The sequence below is a fragment of the Procambarus clarkii genome, chromosome 17 (genome assembly GCF_040958095.1).
Source record: "Procambarus clarkii isolate CNS0578487 chromosome 17, FALCON_Pclarkii_2.0, whole genome shotgun sequence".
Lineage (NCBI taxonomy): Eukaryota > Metazoa > Arthropoda > Malacostraca > Decapoda > Cambaridae > Procambarus > Procambarus clarkii.
Window position 1 is genome coordinate 39,017,958 of NC_091166.1, and position 21,146 is coordinate 39,039,103.

A 21,146-nucleotide genomic window follows, 5' to 3' on the forward strand; every position below is an offset into this window, starting at 1 on the left:
GTTTTTCTGATAGTTTATACAATTCTAAGACATTCCTAAAACACTTTAGTCACAAGAGAGTTCTAATTCACAGAGTAAACCTGCCTAACATAATATTAACATACCTACAGTAACCTACTCTATGAGTTATGGCAAATCATTGATATTATTATAATCTCTATGTTAAATACATTTACCAGACATAAGTTTCAGTAGGAAATAATTGTGATGGGCTGCAAGAGTTATGGCAAATGGTGTACAATGAATGTTAGGCCGAGCATTTCACTTGTTTATCTCTCAGTGGTAAAGGTTCACATTTTATATTCTGCGGACAAGTTGACCCTTGGTTTTGGAGAGTCCTACATCCTCCAAATTTTTCAGTATTTTAAGTTTCAATGAGATCCGCTCTGTCATGCCTGGTTTGCAGTGTTGTTAGCCGTGTGGCCTTCAAGTGTTCCCACTGATTGGTGCGGTGACCAGGATATATGTATATACCTGTATGTATATATGTATGTATGTATGTACATATAGTTAGACATTGTCGCATAATTCATCACGTCCTAATTTCTTCATGATTTACACAAAGACACAAAGGTGTGTGTATATATATACACACACACACACACACACACACACACACACACACACACACACACAGTAGGGGGCCTCGTAGCCTGGTGGATAGCACGCAGGACTTGTAATTCTGTGGCGCGGGTTCGATTCCCGCACGAGGCAGAAACAAATGGGCAAAGTTTCTTTCACCCTAAGTGCCCCTGTTACCTAGCAGTAAATAGGTACCTGGGAGTTAGTCAGCTGTCACGGGCTGCTTCCTGGGGTGTGTGTGTGTGTGTGTGTGGTGTAGAAAAAAAAAAAGTAGTTAGTAAACAGTTGATTGACAGTTGAGAGGCGGGCCGAAAGAGCAAAGCTCAACCCCCGCAAAAACACAACTAGTAAACACACACACACACACACACACAGACAGACAGACAGAGTGGAACCTCGACTTACGAATGCTCCTACTTATGAATTTTTCGAGTTACGAGCCCAATTTTGTCGGAAAATTCGACTCGACATACGACCTTTGCCTCGACTTGCGAATTTGTTGATACACATATGGATCGATGGAGTGGGTGGTTCCTGATGGCACGGGGCAACCCCACTTCAGTTCACCAGAGTGCTCGCTTAGTGATGATCGCGCTTGAGTTCCTAAAGTAAATTTTAGGAACTCTTAGAAATTTAAAAGAAAGAAAAGAAATTTAGTAAATTCTTTTAGCGTGTAAAGAATTTCAATAATTTTGTGCTTCTTTGTTTTTTGAACACAAAAGTAATTATATATCATGCCATGGGTCCCAAGAAAGTCAGTGGTAAGGTTCAGTCTAAGAAAATAGTTGTGAGTATAGGCAGTCCCTTCTTCATTAAGAAAATGTGTGAAGTATGGGAAGAACTGCAAAGTTTTGTTGAAAAAATCAGCGAGGCACTACACATCAAAAAGTCAACACCAGCAATCGACAGCCAATTAATGCACAACTATATTCTACCTACTTCAAGACCCCGAACCAATATGGAAGCAGCAAGAGGAAGTATGGGCCAATAGGCCTTCTGCAGTTACTTCCATTCATATGTTCACTTATCCAATTTATACCCATTGTTTCGTGTTCTGTCTTGTGTTTGTCACCTCACCCAAAACTTTTGTACCATATCACCTCATCCAATAGAGTATAAGTACGAAGAATTTGTGTGTAAATTAAGTCTTTGAAAATGTAATACGAATTATGAAACGCATTCAGGCATCAGACAATTAAAAAATGAATTCCCAGAGAATTGTTATTTTTATTACCACCGACAGTGAAGAAAAACATAAGAAATATTGAGAAAATTCATGTTAGAATTATTTATCTTACCTTTTCGGTCATATTCAACAACATACATACATATATATATATAATCAGCCTCTTCCTGATCTCACTGGAAGAGGCAGCATCCTCCCTTACCTCCTCATTCCCTTACCAATGGTGCAAATTGTTGATGATGACCTGCCATACTCCCTTGTGAGATCAATCACACAGACACCACGCTCATGCTTTGCTATAATTTCCTACTTCAAATCCACAGTAATTATGTCTTTCTTCCTCTTGACAACATTATCTTTAGCAAGCAGCTTCTTTGGTGACATTGTGCGTTACAAATTGTAGTCACAAAACCACAAAAAAAAGCAAAGAAAATGCTTGTTGTGCGCGATACAACAACACTGGCGTCGGATGCGTCCGAGAATTTGCAAGAATCAGCGAGAGGCTAGGAAGCACCATGTGGGTTTGCTCGTTAATAGAGGTGAAGCTCGTCAATAGAGACAAATTTGCTGCGAGTGGCTCGCTCGTTACTCGAAATGCTCATAGATAGAGCCTCTCGTTAATCGAGGTGCCACTGTATATAATAATTCATTGTGTAGAGGGACAGGAAGCCACAGTATATTCATACACAATAGGCTTATATCAAGGTCCTTTCCCCCCCCTTCCCCTCCCCCCAAGATTGAATTACTGACCCTGCCCAGGACGCAACCCCACAACAAGCTGACTGGCTCCTGAGTACCTACTTACTGCTAGGTGGACAAAGGCATTAGGTGATAGGAAGCCAAACCATTTCTGTCCCGCCCGGGATTCAAACCGGGAATTCTCCATTATCAGTCGAGGAAGTGTATATACGTATATACATACATACATGTATGTGTGTGTGTGTATATATAATATATAAATATATATATACATGTATACATACATACATACGTATTTTTTTGTTAATTATGCAGTATGTACGTTACTTTGACAGATGCAGTTTACAATTTACATTAAACTAATTATCAGAAGTGAATTTTTGTGTGACAATGTCTGAGAAAAGAAAACTTCAATGGACTGTGAAGTGGTCATTTTGTTTGGTGGTGTCGATGCAGTTTTAGGATCACCATTGGCTGCTATAAACCTCATCAGTTATCTGAGCTATTGAATTTTTCATTTATGAATCTGGCTTCTCAGTAAGAAACCCTACCTCACCCATGTCTGAACCTCGACTGAGTTCCTTATTCCACACGCACCAAACTTTACTTTTGCATACATTTTTCACATATCAGTTAGTTCAAACATACATATTTCATTTTTTTTTATATCCAAGCTCGTAACACGGCTAGGTTCTTTTATAGGATACAGCATACAATACCATATTCTTGGAATTTATTGTTTGTTTTGAATGCAGACATCTTATCATTATCCGTGTTACTCCATTTCATTGATGGTTCGGTCACAGTGGTCGAATATTGTGACTAAGACAGTGTGACTCATCTAAAATGCCCTAGGTAGCAAGGTTCTTTCAACAATGCTAAGTTAGTTTGGTCCATTGATGTGCCCCTCTCAATACAACTCATCTAGTATGGCCCACTCAGCATGGCTAAGTAAACATATTCTGCTCAGCTTTGTGACTAACTCAGTTTGTCCCAGTGTTTAGTAGCCCACTTACACCAACTAGTGTAACCCATTCAACATGGCCCATTTAGAATGGCCTACTCAATATAGCCCATTTATTGTGGTCTATTCAACAGGACTTAGTGTACAGGACCCAGTCAGGGGTGATAAATAGTTGTAGATAATTCTTTCTTGGGCTAATTGGAGTAGTTGTTCAATATTACTCCTGTCTAAATTCAGGCAATTTTGTCTTGTAAATTTGATTTTCGTTCTTTATTCTATACTGATTGGTCTCTACAGCTGGTATGTTTCCAAACTGGCTGTAATTTCTTGACCAGTTAATAATAATTGGATCTCATCGAGCTGCTGCTTCTTTATTGGTGGTTATTGGAGCCTGTTGTTAAATTTTTAACCAGTTGTTAGTTTTGTCACTAAAGCAAAGTTTATCTCTAAGGAAGATACAGAAGTAACTAATGTCGGAGAATTAATGGCTATCTTCCACTTCACCAATTCAAGTGTTCCTAATGTTCATAGTTATGGATTTTATTTACCTTATATTACAAATACAGAAATGTGTGATCAGGATCACATACCCAAGATTTGCATAGTACTCTTAGTATGTGTGCCTCGCGTTCCCTTGCTGTCGTCCTCATATGAATTGTATGGAAACACTATGTTGAAACATGTGGTCTGTGAACGGTTATTAGATACCAGCGTATATGTTGTTTTTGTGGTTAGAAACTATAGTAGTTGATTTTGTAGTTAGGACATGAGAGAGGTAGGTTATAGAGACTGTTGTGTTGTGGTCAAACTGTTGTTGGGGAATGCTGACTAAAGCCCTGTTGCTGTCTTTAACACTCTTAATGTAAGTGTGCATTATTATGGGAGTAAGGAATGTATAGATTTGTACATGAGGTGTATGTAGTGATGACCTCAAGTAGTATTAATTTTCAGGTTACACCATTATGTGTGGTTAGTCCTTTTTTGGTTATAAATTAATCAATGCAAATAAATTATTGTCCATAATGTCTTAGTTATTACGTGAATCATGTAAATTGTTAGTGTTATCTTTGGACAAGACTCTTTCATTGGTCTTTATATATGATAATTGTTAGTAATAAGTGTGTTATCCTTTACAAAATTCTTTATGAATGTTATCCATTTACATTTACAGTGTTTCCAAAAGATCCTGTGATTCCAAGTATTTAAAAATTTTAGATATAATATAGTAATATAGTTAACACCATGATGTGGAGGTATGACACCTTCTGTAGTGGTATATAAATACTGTAATAATATAGTATCAACAGCAGTCATAGTTGTGTGAGACCCCACAGCAATGGTGGGGGTGGTGTCCTCAGTGGTGTGGCACATGCTGTGATGGTGTGTGGCAACATCAACAGTGGTAGTGTGCGGCACCCTCAGTGGTGGTAGTGATGAGGCACCCTCAGTGGTGGTAGTGATGAGGCACCCTCAGTGGTGGTAGTGATGAGGCACCCTCAGTGGTGGTAGTGATGAGGCACCCTCAGTGGTGGTAGTGATGAGGCACCCTCAGTGGTGGTAGTGATGAGGCACCCTCAGTGGTGGTGATGACGTGGCAGCATCAGTATAAGTGATAATTAGGCACCTTTAGCAATGGTGGTGGCATGACATCCTGAGCAGTGGTGGTGGTGTAACACCCTCTATAATGGTGTAACACCCTCTATAATGGTGTGGCAGCATCACCTGTGTTGGTGATGAGGCACCTTCAGTGGAGGTGATGGTGTGGCACCATCAACAGTGGTGATGGTGTGGCACCATCAGCAGTGGCAGTTCTCTCATTCTCAGCAGTGGCCATTGTATGAGATCCTAAGCAGTGGTAAAAGTTTGGCATCCTTATTAGTAGTGAAAGTGTGGCATCCTTAACAGAGGTGGTGGTGGTGTGGCACTCTCTGTAATGGTGTGGCAGCATCAGCAATGGTGGGGGTGCAAAATCTTTGATAGTGGCTATCCAGCATATTTTACAGCTGGTTGTACATCACTGCAGAGAGGTATTCACATCTTCAGTGAACACCTTTTATGTAAAGAGAGGACTTTTTTCTCATGATGAGTGGGAAGAGCCGGTTTTGGAGATGTAACATTCCACACTTGTTATTAATAATATTGTTAAGGTGGTTTGTGTGGTATGACTGAATGAAATGATTTAAGGTAAAATTTGAATATTCAGATAATTTGTTTATCATTTAAATGATGCCTTTTAAAAATCATGGTTGCTTCTTGTTTCTTTTTTTTATTCTTATTTCTTTTGTGCATTTAGGAAAATGCAATACACTGTACCCAGTTCCTGTGCTAATTTTTGTTATGTATTATCAGACGATATGAAGACACTTGGTCACTTCAAGTCCTTAATGACTTGGCCATTAACATTTGGAAAAGCTCTGTCAGATATAATCTAGAAGTTACCACATCCCTGACTTTTGGGAGACCTGAGTTACTGTTTTAAGTGTCCACCAAACTCTGGTATATTTTGATATATTCTTATATTACCACTGTCCATGTGACTATATTGAGCCCAGGTATAAACATCAACTCAAAATACATCAGGGTTTAGCTAAGGTTTACAGCTAACACAGGTCTCTCAATTTTGTAAACTAGTACTGTAAATTGATTGCTCCTAGTACTGTATTATGAAGCTCTTGAAATTTATTGCTCCTAGTACTGTATTATGAAGCTCTTGAAATTTATTGCTCCTAGTACTGTATTATGAAGCTCTTGAAATTTATTGCTCCTAGTACTGTATTATGAAGCTCTTGAAATTGTCAACAGAATGCATCACATAACAACAATTAGTTATTTGGCCTATACAGTACCATATTGTATTTGAAACAAGTAACAGATTTATGTTAAACATTCTTAGGCTAATAATAATTATAAAACTAATGTGTAAAATATGTTGGTTAAAATCTAAATGCAGATGTGACATGCTTATTTTAGATTCCAAACCAGAAGATTCAGTAAAGCATTTTAAATCTAAAAAAAGCAAGAAATATTTCATTTTCTCATCAAATTTTGATATTGTTCTAGTGCTTCTAATGATTATATTTGATATATTGCTCAGTTTTAAGCTATAGAGGTAAATGTGAAGTTTGAGAAAACTCCCACAGGTATTGCTCATGGCAATTGTAATTGATGAGTTGAATTATATTAATGGGCTTAAAGGCTGAAACTTGGTTGGGTGTTTGTGATAGTATACCACTGTTCTAGGTGGGTTCCTTTTATGTATTCCATAACCATTCCCATGGCTGCTATCAACCTGGTGTCTCTATGTAATTATATGTTTCATTTACACCTCCTGCACTTAAAGCTAAGTTAATGTATAAAGGATTTTCCTAGTGATTCCAACTTCAGAATGTTTAAGGCCCATTAGAAATGCACTTATTTTTATGGAGTGGCTATAAATTGTGACTTGTACGAACAGTAATATTTATTAAATACAACAAAAATTTGCATTTTCACGGATATTTAAGTTGGAGTCCAAGTAAAATATGAAGTGACAATGAATAGTGAAAGAAAGAAAAACTGGGAAGTAATAAATACTTATAAATATACTAAGAAATTATAAATGCAAATCTTTGTTGCAGAATTTAAAATTCTCTCCCATTATCTGGAGTGCAATATATATATAGTATATATAAATATTGCCCAAGAAAAGACGTATCTGCAGGAGAACGAATTTTCATGTATTGCAAAAAGCAATGTTGTATATGGTATGCCTGGTGTTATCAAATGGGTTGTAATTGTTATGAGTGATAAGAATAATGGTGTCATATTTAATATTTCTTACATTTAGCATTATGAAAAGTGTTAATTTTCTTACCTAAATAGATTACAGATACTATATGAAGGCTTCTGTTAGCAGTAGGGTGTCACATCTATTTTTTTTTTTTGTCAGTACACTACATAGTTCATTGATAAATATTAGTGATGAGTGCTACTATAAAACTATCATAGGAACGAATATATTTATTTTGAAAATACTGTAGCTTAATTATAAGGTAGCATAATTAACAGATCATGCTATTTAAAAATGTCATACTAGAGTATAAAATAAATACTGTAGTTTTACTCGATCAGATGATTTTAGCGTCATTCTAGATAAGCCACATGTTACCCAGCACAACTGATTGGCCTACAATATTTCTTGGCTGTTTGTGACATGGAGGAACTGGCCTTTGACCTGTATTTTGTGCTTGCATTATATTGTTCATTCAGCAAATATATTGATGTGTTCTCCCTCTTGCTAGTAGGTATAGTGATGTTTATAGTAATTCTATCATCTATGGTTGCCAAGCTTCTGTTAATTGTTCCATTTCCTGTGTATTTGTTTCTTCTTTTTAGAATGATAATAGATTATGTGTACATCTTAGTACTTTCTTGGTGTTAACATTGTGTATATAATTGAATGGCATATTATGCTAAACCATTGGAGAAAACAATGTTTAGATGTGACAGTTCTATTTTTTATTGGTGTATGTTGTTCTATAAAGTACCTTATCAAGAAACGGTATTTATAAAATAAATTTGTGATTGCTTCCACTTGAAGTGCTGATTCTGTGTTCTTAAGGTTTTAAACAGAATTTCTAGATTATGAATACAAATCGATACAGTAATAGATACATATACTTGATAGCTAGCCATGTATTTTGATAATATAACCTGTACTAGAATTTCCTCCATTGTGCACAATGTGTCACTTGTGGCAGTTCATGAACATTTAGCCCATGGTAACAAGCACAGGATACACTATATATGTAGGCCTTGCAGCGATTAACCCCATAGTCATATTCGCAGCCTCTCCCAAGTGTCTAATAAAATACCATAATTTTTACACTGAATCATTTGTTGTGCAACATTGATGTTTAGATTTCTGCATATGGGAATATTAGCTATATGGCACTGTTTTTTTATTTTATTGTACTTCACTAGTAATTCAGGCATTAGCCAAGTCACTTAGGTTATATGTTAATGTAAGTTCATAAAGTCTTTCTGTAACTTATGTAGGCCATTACAGACTTTGCATGATTTGTGTCAAACAGATATGAGCAGTCAGTGTTCTGAGAGAGATATCTTATACAAAGCATAATTTTGGTGGAGTATTGTTGTAAATTTCTGAACTTGTACCAGTTTCTTACTGAACCAGAATCTGTGGAAGTGTTCATTATTACTTAAAGTTTTTTGGACTGAAAAGTTCATATTGATGTTAATTGTTTAGATCGAGTAAAATAATAATAAATTACCTCCATGTAAAGCGATAGTGGGTGCCTGAGATAAGCCAATGGTCAGAAATCAATTAATGAACATTGTTCGTAAGATCATCCGTGATGAGATAGACTTTACTTGGAACTCGGCGGTTGTTCAAGTGCATCACTTGAGTACTCGCCGCCAGTTAATAGGCATTCACCACACAGTCCCAAAAGATACAAAATGAGAGAACACAAACTTTTGTATGCAAAGATGTTTGCATTCATTCTTAGTACAGAAGTACTGGGGAAGATATATGCCTTGTGACACAACATTATTTATGTATTTATATTTTAGATCATTCTTTATTAACTGTGAATTTTTATTAAAGGAATTATTAGTTATCTTTTTCTTGCAGTGCAATTTATTGATACTATCCATGTGTTACAGTTAAAACTGCTAGTGTTGAACTTTAGAGAAAAAATAATTAATATATATATATATATATATATATATATAATATATATATATATATATATATATATATATATATATATATATATATATATATATATATATATATATATATATATATATATATGTTTCATTGAATATGACCGCATATTCTGTATTTATTATTTTCTGGTTTAGGGCTTCTATCCCTCTAACTATTTTCTTAGCATCAGGGCTTAATTGGAATAGGAGTTCTCCAAAACTCATTTTCGTACTTTTAAGGTGAAGAAAAGAAGTGATTTACTATAGAGTGTATTACACTTATTTGTATAATTTGCACGACGTTTCGAACCTCCATGGTTCATTCTCAAGTGAACAATCTTACAATACTAGTTGATTTTATACCCGCATTAGGTCAGGTGATAATACAATGAAGGTGAAAAACATGGGGGGATACATAAGGGATAAACATAGGGGCTGCAGAAGGCTTATTGGCCCATACGAGGCATCTCCTATCCAAACACAAAGATTAATCCAGTGTAATTGGCCTGTTATGTTGGACATTGTCTTCTGTGTTGGCATCGATATGTTCTTGTCTTGTCCTTACTCTCATGGTGGGTAGAGTAAATAGTTCCGTGATTTGGGTGTTCATGGTAGGTCGCTCTATTCTTATGTGAATTGCCTCAAGAATTTGTAATCTTCTTGAATCTTGGGTTTTATCTATTATGCAAGTATTCTTGTTCAACATTTCTCTTGTTAGAGTAATGTCATGGGCTTGTCTCATGTGATTCCTAGGGGCACCAGATTGAAGATGGCATGTCAAACGCCTCGTCAGCTTGGTCGACGTCATACCTATGTACTTACATTGAAGGTTACATCCTTCGTGGGGGCAAGTGTACATGTATACAACGCTTGACTGCTGTAGAGGGTTCTCCGTCGGCTTCGGGCTGTTTTTGATAAGGAGTTCGGAAGTCTTCTTGGTTTTGTAGAATATTATCAGGTTTATGTTTTGGTTAGGAGTAGTGCTTTTTACTCCTTTACGGATTATTTCTTTCATTATTCTTTCCTCTTTTATATGTTCACTGTGCATGGTTGATTTGTAATATAATTTTATTGGGGGTGTTGTGGTTTCTGTTCTAGGTTCTGAATTATACCAACGGTCCAAGTGTCTTCTTATAGCAGCGTTTATTTCCGCGTTGCTATATCCGTTGTTCACCAATACCTGAGTTACTCTTTCAAACTCTCTACTCACGTTGCTCCATTCAGAGCAGTGGGTAAGCGCTCGACGAATATAAGCATTGAGAACACTGGCTTTGTATCTTTGGGGGCACTCACTTCTACCGTTCAGGCATAATCCTATGTTGGTGGGCTTGGTATATACGTTGGTGATTAAAGAGGTTCCTGTTTTTGTTATTAGTACATCCAAGAATGGCAGACTGTTATTTTCACTATTTTCATGTGTAAATCGGAGTACTGACTCTCTCTCTAGACATACCTGAGCCACACTTGAAAAGTCTTCTCGAAGCATGTACAAAGGAAGCCCCTTTCATCAGTCCACAAGGAGACATGTATTTACAGATAGACGGAGTAGCAATGGGCTCCCCCTTAGGAGTTTTATTTGCTAATTTTTATATGGGAACCATCGAAGATAGGGTCTTCAGTAGCAGACAAAAACCAACTGTATACTGCCGTTATGTAGATGACATATTCGTAATAGTAAAAGACTCAGATGAACTAATTGACCTAAAAAGACACCTAGAGAGAGAGTCAGTACTCCGATTTACACATGAAAATAGTGAAAATAACAGTCTGCCATTCTTGGATGTACTAATAACAAAAACAGGAACCTCTTTAATCACCAACGTATATACCAAGCCCACCAACATAGGATTATGCCTGAACGGTAGAAGTGAGTGCCCCCAAAGATACAAAGCCAGTGTTCTCAATGCTTATATTCGTCGAGCGCTTACCCACTGCTCTGAATGGAGCAACGTGAGTAGAGAGTTTGAAAGAGTAACTCAGGTATTGGTGAACAACGGATATAGCAACGCGGAAATAAACGCTGCTATAAGAAGACACTTGGACCGTTGGTATAATTCAGAACCTAGAACAGAAACCACAACACCCCCAATAAAATTATATTACAAATCAACCATGCACAGTGAACATATAAAAGAGGAAAGAATAATGAAAGAAATAATCCGTAAAGGAGTAAAAAGCACTACTCCTAACCAAAACATAAACCTGATAATATTCTACAAAACCAAGAAGACTTCCGAACTCCTTATCAAAAACAGCCCGAAGCCGACGGAGAACCCTCTACAGCAGTCAAGCGTTGTATACATGTACACTTGCCCCCACGAAGGATGTAACCTTCAATGTAAGTACATAGGTATGACGTCGACCAAGCTGACGAGGCGTTTGACATGCCATCTTCAATCTGGTGCCCCTAGGAATCACATGAGACAAGCCCATGACATTACTCTAACAAGAGAAATGTTGAACAAGAATACTTGCATAATAGATAAAACCCAAGATTCAAGAAGATTACAAATTCTTGAGGCAATTCACATAAGAATAGAGCGACCTACCATGAACACCCAAATCACGGAACTATTTACTCTACCCACCATGAGAGTAAGGACAAGACAAGAACATATCGATGCCAACACAGAAGACAATGTCCAACATAACAGGCCAATTACACTGGATTAATCTTTGTGTTTGGATAGGAGATGCCTCGTATGGGCCAATAAGCCTTCTGCAGCCCCTATGTTTATCCCTTATGTATCCCCCCATGTTTTTCACCTTCATTGTATTATCACCTGACCTAATGCGGGTATAAAATCAACTAGTATTGTAAGATTGTTCACTTGAGAATGAACCATGGAGGTTCGAAACGTCGTGCAAATTATACAAATAAGTGTAATACACTCTATAGTAAATCACTTCTTTTCTTCACCTTAAAAGTACGAAAATGAGTTTTGGAGAACTCCTATTCCAATTAAGCCCTGATGCTAAGAAAATAGTTAGAGGGATAGAAGCCCTAAACCAGAAAATAATAAATACAGAATATGCGGTCATATTCAATGAAACATGTTTGAAAGAAAACCTGCTGCCAGTATACACCAATATATATATATATATATATATAAAATAAATGTGTGTGTGTGTCATTTAAATATTTATAAGTACAGCCATGTACATGTGTAAAATATACTAGCAGAGTAACAGTTTAAAATATGGTACCACATGGAATAAATTCTTTGTAAACATTTAGGATTAAGGAATATATTAATATAAATTATGTGAACAAACCTCCATGAAAAGCAACCATAGTGGCCAGAACTATTGTCTTGCAAAACACTCAAGAAGTGTTTTACTGTTGGAAGTGTTGGTTAGCGCCTTAGGTACATAATTCTTTCTCTCTGTTAATGTCTAGTATATTTCTGCTTCAGCATTGGCATCCTAGATAACTAGGATCTTTTGAGTATTCTGTGCCATAGATGGTGCTAAATAGCCTTCTGGGCTTGGCACTTCTTTCTGATAAATAATTTCTTTGTTACTAAGAAAATTTATAATTGATTTCAAATATTACATAAAATTGTTAGACCCCCCATCACAAATATTACACATATATTACTGTAATTTTATGGTCTCAGTGTTATTTTTATAAATCTAATCACTAAAGACTAACATTATGCAAGTAAAGGTTTTGGGACAAGGTAGCATGATCTTGGGTATCTTTACCACAGTTTTGTATGCAAGCAGCGGTCCATTACAAGTGTTACAAGTGTTAAATATATGTACTAGTTATTTTGGTTAGTCTTGTCCCGATGCCTACATATGCAGTGGCTAAATCATAAAGAAGATTGGTATGCAAGGAATAAGTTCGAGTGGAATGCGTTATCGTAACGAAGGGTGCACCAATGACTGGCTTTCTTGGTGAATTGAGATTATTATGATGTGTCTTGGAAGAGAGAGACATCCTACATTTTAAAACTTTGTGGTTTAGCCAGTTTGGCTGTCAGTTTATCATCTAATGCTCCAGTTGTGTCAATCTTTCACATTATAAGATAAATAAAATAAAAACATTTTATAAGTAATTTTATTACCTCCAATAAACTTATATTAAAAAGCAACTGTATTATTATTATTATTAATGCAAATTTTATTGACACAGCAATGTAAATTTTATTAATTATAAACTTTAAAATAAAAAATTATTGTAAACTATATTTATAATCTACATTTTATTGATAGAGTAATATTAATGCTACTATATTGGTAATACAGAGTACCCTGAATGAAATAAATTAACTATTTTGTAGGTTCCTCGTTATCATTCTGATTGAATAGTTCATATGTTATGTTATGCCATTTTTATCAGCCTTGCAGGATTAATGAATTTACAGTTTCAGAAGATCTAAATGTAAAGTACGTAGTCTGAATAAACTAAATCTTCGCAAATGGTCTTATCAGTGATAAAATCTGGGTAAGAGAGAAAATGTTGTCGTCTTAACTTCAGCCATCACTGAGTGACCAGGCTGCTTTGACATTACAATACAGTTCAATACCCTCAACACACTACAACCACTACCAATTACACTACCTCCTTCCACCTACAGATGGCAGCACCCTACTAGTATAGGTTTGATAGGGGCCACCTCCACATTTTATGCCTTGATGACACAAACAAGCTTAGGAAAGAGGGAACAAAGTGGGGTGGGAAATGGAAACATCCAAAGGATTGGCTTACAATATAGTAGTCCTTCACTATGTTTGACACTCTTATGTTTGAGAGATGTTCTTGAGCTAGCTCCTTGTATTGAATAAAATATTAAAATTAGAAACTTGGGTCATCATGAACTGGATATAAATGCAGGACAACTTCTTGACATGCCCAAATATGCAAAACTCTTATTGGTGATATTTGACACCCACCTATCTTTGGCATCACATGTCTATTATCTTTTGAACTGGATACACCAAGACCCTTAACATACTCAGTCTTGTTGCATCTCTATTGAGATAAAAAAAAAAAGATAAAAATCGGGTGTGGATGAATTAGACACTTCTCCATTTGCACTTTTTAAGTGCTGCTGTCTAAACTGTCATTATTTTGATGCTTTGCTTTATGAAAACTCTTAGAAATATCTAATTATAAAAATGGCACACTCACAAGAGTCTGTCTCTGTGCACATCTGCACTGTCTCTAGCAAGGTTAAGTATTGACCACATTAGATTAATTCATGGGCACGTAATGTAAAGAATCTTGCACCTTACTCTCAGAAATGTATTTTTCTTCAAACAGTCGCTGCTCTCCTCATATAATGTCCTGATGGTCATGATCATTGGTTTGGCTCTCTCACTATTCCTTTTATGTCATCTCTCCCTCACTAATGTCCTTACTGAATCTGACTTCTTTGTCATCATTCTTCTATTTGCATCCTGAGTATTCTGTAATACAGTGCTATACATGTATAACCATTCTGACTTTGCCTCCTTTTTTTTATAATTACTTGCACCAATTACAACCAGTTCAGATGAAGGATAAGCATTCCAGGGCACCAGAGTGACAATATGGATAAGGTAGATTGGAGACGTACTTAGTTATAAATGTCTAATTCTGTCTCTAGAAGTCACAGATCCTTAATGCCATTGCAGGACATGGCAGAAATATAAGTTGTGAGAATGGCGTATTCTCTGAGATCATACCCACTGGGATAAGCATGTGACTGATGCAACTTAACCACCTAACCAAATGTCTGTAGCAGAAGCACCATGGAACAATGAATCATGGATTGAGGAACAGAGTGAATGCATGAGAGGTGAGCAATGAAATACATGAGAAATGCCTGGAAATTTCATAGCAAATTTCTTTCCAGAACTAAGTTGACTCTCATACCAGGAGCAGTTGAGGGCCATAGGGCTAATAATACTGCAAACCAGACATGACTGATCTCATCGAAACTCTTAAAATATAGAACAAATTGGAGTACAGTATATTGATTCAGACCACTTCTTTGAAAGGTCAGATGTAACATAAAAATCAATGGTTTCCAACTCAACAAGTCACAATGTAGGACAGAAAACAGAAAATACATTTTCACCTATAGGGCTATAAACCCGTGAAACCACCTACCCACCAAGCCTAAATGCCAAGACACTGCTGAAATTCAAAATCCAGCAGGATAACATCAGGACAAATGGGGGGGGGGAGTGAGGAGGGACCTTTGGTAATCCGTCTGCTAGAGAGATAGTGGCCCTAAGATAAATTCAGGAACAGCAAGGTGAAGAGGTCAGGCAAGTATGAGAAGAAGAACTGCATCTAAGTGCAGAAGACTCATTTTTGGCAAATAATAAGGAAGGTTAAAGCTGAGAAAAGCTGTCACTAGGCTGAAATACAACCCTACGGGATACTAAATAAGGGTATGAAGTTCTCCCACCTTATTACCACTAGCCAAAGCAATAGAGAGACAGTTGTAAATGGAACATCTTTGAAAAAGGAGGTGGGGACTTTAAATCTACATGAGGAAAGATTTCATTAATAATAATCCACAACCAAGCTCCTGGCCTAACTTAAGATATTGTGCCAAATAAAAAACTATCCCAAACCCAAAGGTGCAGATAGAGTTGACACATGTGGCAGCACTTGAGGAACAGCCAAAAAAGAATGACATGAGCACTACTGCAGAAAGGGAAGAAGATTGATGAAGTGCAAGAAAAAGTTGAAAATCCTGCCACTATACCTAGTATTGATTTTTTTTTTTTTGAGATATATACAAGAGTTGTTACATTCTTGTACAGCCACTAGTATGCATGGAAAGGAAAATGCATTGCTTATATTCTTGAGCACACTGCCACTGCCACTTTCCAGAGGAAAATAAAATCATATCAAGAGTTAAATACAGGAACTCCCAAAATGAAACACTTAAGAAGGCAAAACTGGATTCTCTCAATCATAGATGGGGGGAGGACCTTCCAGAATGGAACTGGTGTCTGCAGCTAAAACATTTTTCAGAAGTAATCCTCAAAGCATCAGCCTTACTCAGGCTGCATGGTGCTCGAATGGGCCTAAATGGAGAAACAACAGGGTTCTTCCATAGGTTGAGTGGTGAGAATAGCTAAATACCTCAAAGAACTGAGAGGCTATTTGTAAACAAGTGAAAGCAGAACATGAGCCAAACTGTTGTAAGCTAATGGTCCTCAAAAACATAGGGTACGTAGCAAAAACCATAACCAGTGGAGAATGGCCACTGCGAGCAGCAAAGGTAAAGCCACAAGGTTGTAGCTAATCATGCTGTATCACAGGCAGTTGCTCAAGAAAGACTTACTACGTAGGTGGGGTTTACCTGTAGAAGATTCTGAGAGTTCTATTGCCTCCAGCTTGAGGCCAGGCTTGACTTATAATAACTTAGTCCAACAGGCTGTTGCTTGGAGCAGCCTGCAGGCTCATAACCAGTCGATCCAGCACTTCTCTTTTATTGCCTCTTTTAGAAATCTTTCCAGCTCTGACAGGGGAAATGAGTACCAATCAGAACTCAATCTGGGACAGCACAAGTGATTTAAATAGTATTAACATTGTTGTGGGATCCCTGAATTTGAACGTTGTCATAATCCATCCTATCGTTTTCCTGGCTGATGCTATTTGCTTGGTTATGTTTACTAAATGTCAGGTCATCAGACATCATAATTCCTAGATCTTTTACTTGTTTTCTTTCAATGAATAGGTCTGATTGTGTCTTGTACCCTGTGTTTCGTTTAAGCTCATTTCTTCAGCCATACCTTTGAATATATATTTTATATAGTTTTGAATATATAGAATATTCTAATTTTCTCCTCTGGTTTGATTCATATGCACTAATATCAGTCTTTTCCTGTGCCCATGTTCCACCTGTCTCTGGGATTCATGTGCCTCTTTCTTTTTTACATCTCAGTCTGTGCTCCACCACTTGGATTTGATAAGCTCTTTGCTAGAAGATGTAACGTCTATTTTCTATGTAACAATTATTTATCAGGCACATATTGGGATGTAGCTGAGTAGTCCAAGGATTAAACTACAACCTTATTCACTTGTATACAAGCAGGCACCTGCACACTGTATCACACTTAAACCTAACTACCATTCCTATCTCCTCATATATATTTCACAACCTCAGTTGTCTGTTGTGTACTATAGTATATATTCTGCAATGTCTTTCCCTTTTCTGGCGTGTTCTCTTTTAATATAATTATAGTAATTAAAATATATATAATTGTAATTGTTATTTGAATTAAATGTGAAAGATTAAATGTTCAATGCATCATAAGTACTTATTAATCTGAATTTAAAAATGACATTAATATCTGTATAACTTGCTTGTTTAAATAGTTGAATAATTTGCATAATATATCCCCTAAGAAGAGGTATAAATTCTCACAAATACAAATAAAATATCCATAGTACTTAATGTGCATTAAATTTCCATGCCCTGGAAAATGTGTTTAAATTTACAAAACTAAGAATTAACAAAATGCAGTAACATAGTCTTCTCCTGGTATGTTTATTGTATTTGTTTTATTTTGCTCTATTATTTTAATGCCACTTTTTTTCAACGGGGAAACAATATTTCCCATTGTACTACTCACTAATGAAACATTTATGTGCTCCTTTATATACCACATTATTGTAAGACATCAATACAAAAACATATCATGTGCCGATACACCGTGTATCGTAAAAAGTCCCGAGATGAGAAGCCATAGTGTTTGGTCCCTTTAGTAAGCTTCAGAGTTGTGGTCTAACAGTTCCTTAACAGGTAGTGATGGATGCCATGTATGTTGATGGAGATGGTTACAGTGGTAAGTACTCTCGGCTGCCTTTTGCACTCATCACATCACAAAGATATATTAGGATAATTTTAGTTGCATTTTCTTGAAGTATATTGCTTACTTTTTTTTTTGTCTTGAAAGGCTTTATGCATGAGAGCAGTAATCTTTACATGTGAAGTTATATCAACTTGCATTAAGTTTTTAGTAAATAACTTAAAAGACTATTATAGTATATAGGGAGTATTGTGTTAGAAATTATTTATAAATTTACAGTACAAGTCCAAGTTACTTATATTGCCCATATTTTGACAAATAATTGTATATGGATATTCTAATATAATATATTTTTAAATAATTTTTGGTTCAAAATATGCTGACATGTGTATACTAATCTTTTTGTCATTTGAAATTTTACTTTTTGTATAGAATAGCACATAATAGTCATTATTACATTTGTAACCATTTAAGGCTTTTATCATTATACAATATTAATAATGAGTTTATTGCCAGAAGAGTATTTAAAAATTCAACAGTATATAAATACTGTACAGTATATGTACTGTACTCAAAGCAGTTCCCTTTCATAACTATTAAATAAGTAATGAATAGTATAATTCATAAAGTACTTTTCATTTTCTGACTATATTTTAATGAGATTGCTGAATTATGTTAATTATTGTATTAGAGGAGAATTACTAATGGTTAATTCACATTTCAGCGTCATCGTAAGGATGTGAGCAACTTTGACAAGCAGTTCACATCTGAGCGCACTGAACTAACTCCCACTGATAAACTGTTTATGATGAACCTTGACCAGACGGAATTTTCTGGCTTCTCTTATCTCAACCCAGAGTACATACAGCATGTGTAAAGTACATTAAGCACATGTGAAGTGCATATTGCACACGTAAAGTTTGGAAAAGATAGACTATACTATATCATTTCTCTGCATTTATCTTTGTATCAGTTCATTTGCACTTGTTATTGAACAAGCATCATATTACTGTTCCACAAAAAAATTGTGTAAAAATAATTTGTTACATATACAGTATTCATTAGCCATTTTCAGACCCATTTCCTTCACTTGTGCAACAGTCCAGTAGGCAAACGATGAAGGACGACTGTTAAACCTAAGTAGATCAACATTATCAATGTTGATTCATTGTTACACCAACATCTGTTGCCTGCTGGGAAGATTATTACATAGGCAAGGGATATTAGAGTAACATGAAAACAATGCTGGGTCAATGCTGATAATACTGATCCAATATTGAATCAGTGCTAATAACACTGAGACAATGTTGAATCAGTGTTCCTGCTGGACTGTTACTTTGTGCGCTTGACACATTTAAGCTAAGAGGAAAATTTGACGTTAAATTCAGCCCGTGTTATATTAGTGGTTTAATTCAGTATAAATGATTAATGTACAGTATTAATAATTTAAGGTGTGCATTCTGCCTGCAAGTCAGATAATATTCATCCCCCAAGTAATTATCTTAATTATTTTAAATCATTGGCCTAGTAAATTATAAAAATATTAAAGGACAAATTTGTCTCTGCTTTTAACACTAACTTTTCATGGTGCGCTAGACAGCAACAGGTTCGTGTATCAGTATTATAAAGAAAGATTTGAACTGTGTGTGTATGAAAATTGGGTTAATAGGCTTCTTTAAGAAATCTTAACAAAAAGGAAAAGATATAGAGAAGTGCCATTGTTGTCAGCAACAATGACATTTCATTTTCATTTCAACAATGAAGCACTTTATACCCTTCACTACTAAGAGGAAAAAGTTGAATTTTTAAAGAAAGGGTAAATGTGTTAAATTTTAATGGACTTGGCATTTTCATAACCCTTATTGTGATTAAATTTTGTTTTTTGCCTTATTTCAAATGTGTCCTGCTAACAAATTCGGTAATGTAAAGGTACCATTCACCCTTTTAGTCAGAAACTACTCAAGTCCAGTCTTTTCCCAGAGTTCATTTTGTAGTTTATCCTTCATATTGCAATTTTAAATTGTTTGACATGATTTTCACAGAAGAAGGTTATTAACTTGAGTTGAAAATCACCACTATAAATTTGAAATGCACAGAGAATGATATTGAAGCATGTGTGCTTACCACAGATCAAAGTATATAAACCAAACTAAGTTTTATAATCAAAACTTTTGCCTCATTGCAACTCAAAAGTGATTTATAGAAAGCTACAGATATATATTTTAAGTCCCAAATATATTATCTATTTTAAGTTTATGCCCTTCTCATGTGTTAAAATGTTTGATATGATATTGAGTAAAGTATGGAAAACACATTAAACTTAATTTTCTTTATATGTAATTACAATTATGTGAATTGTGTATAATCAATGTTTATAGTAAGTTTGACTTTCAGTATGGGTTAGTAAGTTTAACAATACTGTATAGAGGTCCACTTTTATACTTGTATTTGATCTTTATATTACATTATGGAATAAAGAAATTGTGTATTAAAGAAGATTTTTACATTTAATAGCTATATTTTGTGAAAGTTATTTTCCTCAATAAGTGCAATAAAAGTATTGTGTGCTAATGTTCTATAAGAGATTTTTACAAGTGTTGTGAAATAGTATTAATTCTTAAAGTCATTAATGAACGATTTAAGAAAATTGCTAGTCATTAAGTGTAGTACACTACTGTGTATGTTAGACTATGGCCACAGTATAGTGCAGTATTTTTTTACATTTGTAGTTCACAAGAAAGTGTATTCCTGTGAAGGCTGTTAGTATGTTCGTGTTCACCATAAGAATTAATGAGGTGCAGTAGTTTATTGATATTATATTTTATTAGCAATATACAATTCATGGGAATTAGTGTTAATTAATAATTCAGGGATTTTTCTATGTATCATTTAAAAACTTATTTTTATGTGATTTTGTTCAACAGTAATATTACTGCCACACTGCCAAATTTCCATGAAAATCCTTTCTTAGCTCTAATGTTTTAAATGCAAAAGGATTTATATGCATGGCTAAAAACTCATGTTTATTACATTGTCAAATAAGAACAATTATATTAGGATAAATAACTATATTAAATATTAAGTGTTCTTGTGCTGTTTAGTTCTACTGAATATGGCCAGCTGATAATTTTCTGTTTATTTGCACATTTAATTACTTCATAATTTATTGCTGTCTGTGTACTGTCTGATTGATATCTTGCTCTGGCTGGAAGCTTCTCTTGTTTGAGTGTTCACTCC

General features: G+C 35.4%; 1 protein-coding gene across 1 annotated transcript in view; it reads left to right on the top strand.

The window, feature by feature from the left end:
• Pkc53E (Protein C kinase 53E) overlaps positions 1-20,429 on the top strand; it is a 272,916-nt gene extending 252,487 nt beyond the window's left edge. Inside the window, exon 14 of the mRNA XM_045765515.2 lies at positions 18,634-20,429. Within this exon, the coding sequence (XP_045621471.1) occupies positions 18,634-18,786 (153 nt within the window). The 3' untranslated portion in view covers positions 18,787-20,429. The remainder of the gene's footprint in view (positions 1-18,633) is intronic.
• The last annotated feature ends 717 nt before the right edge of the window (positions 20,430-21,146 follow it).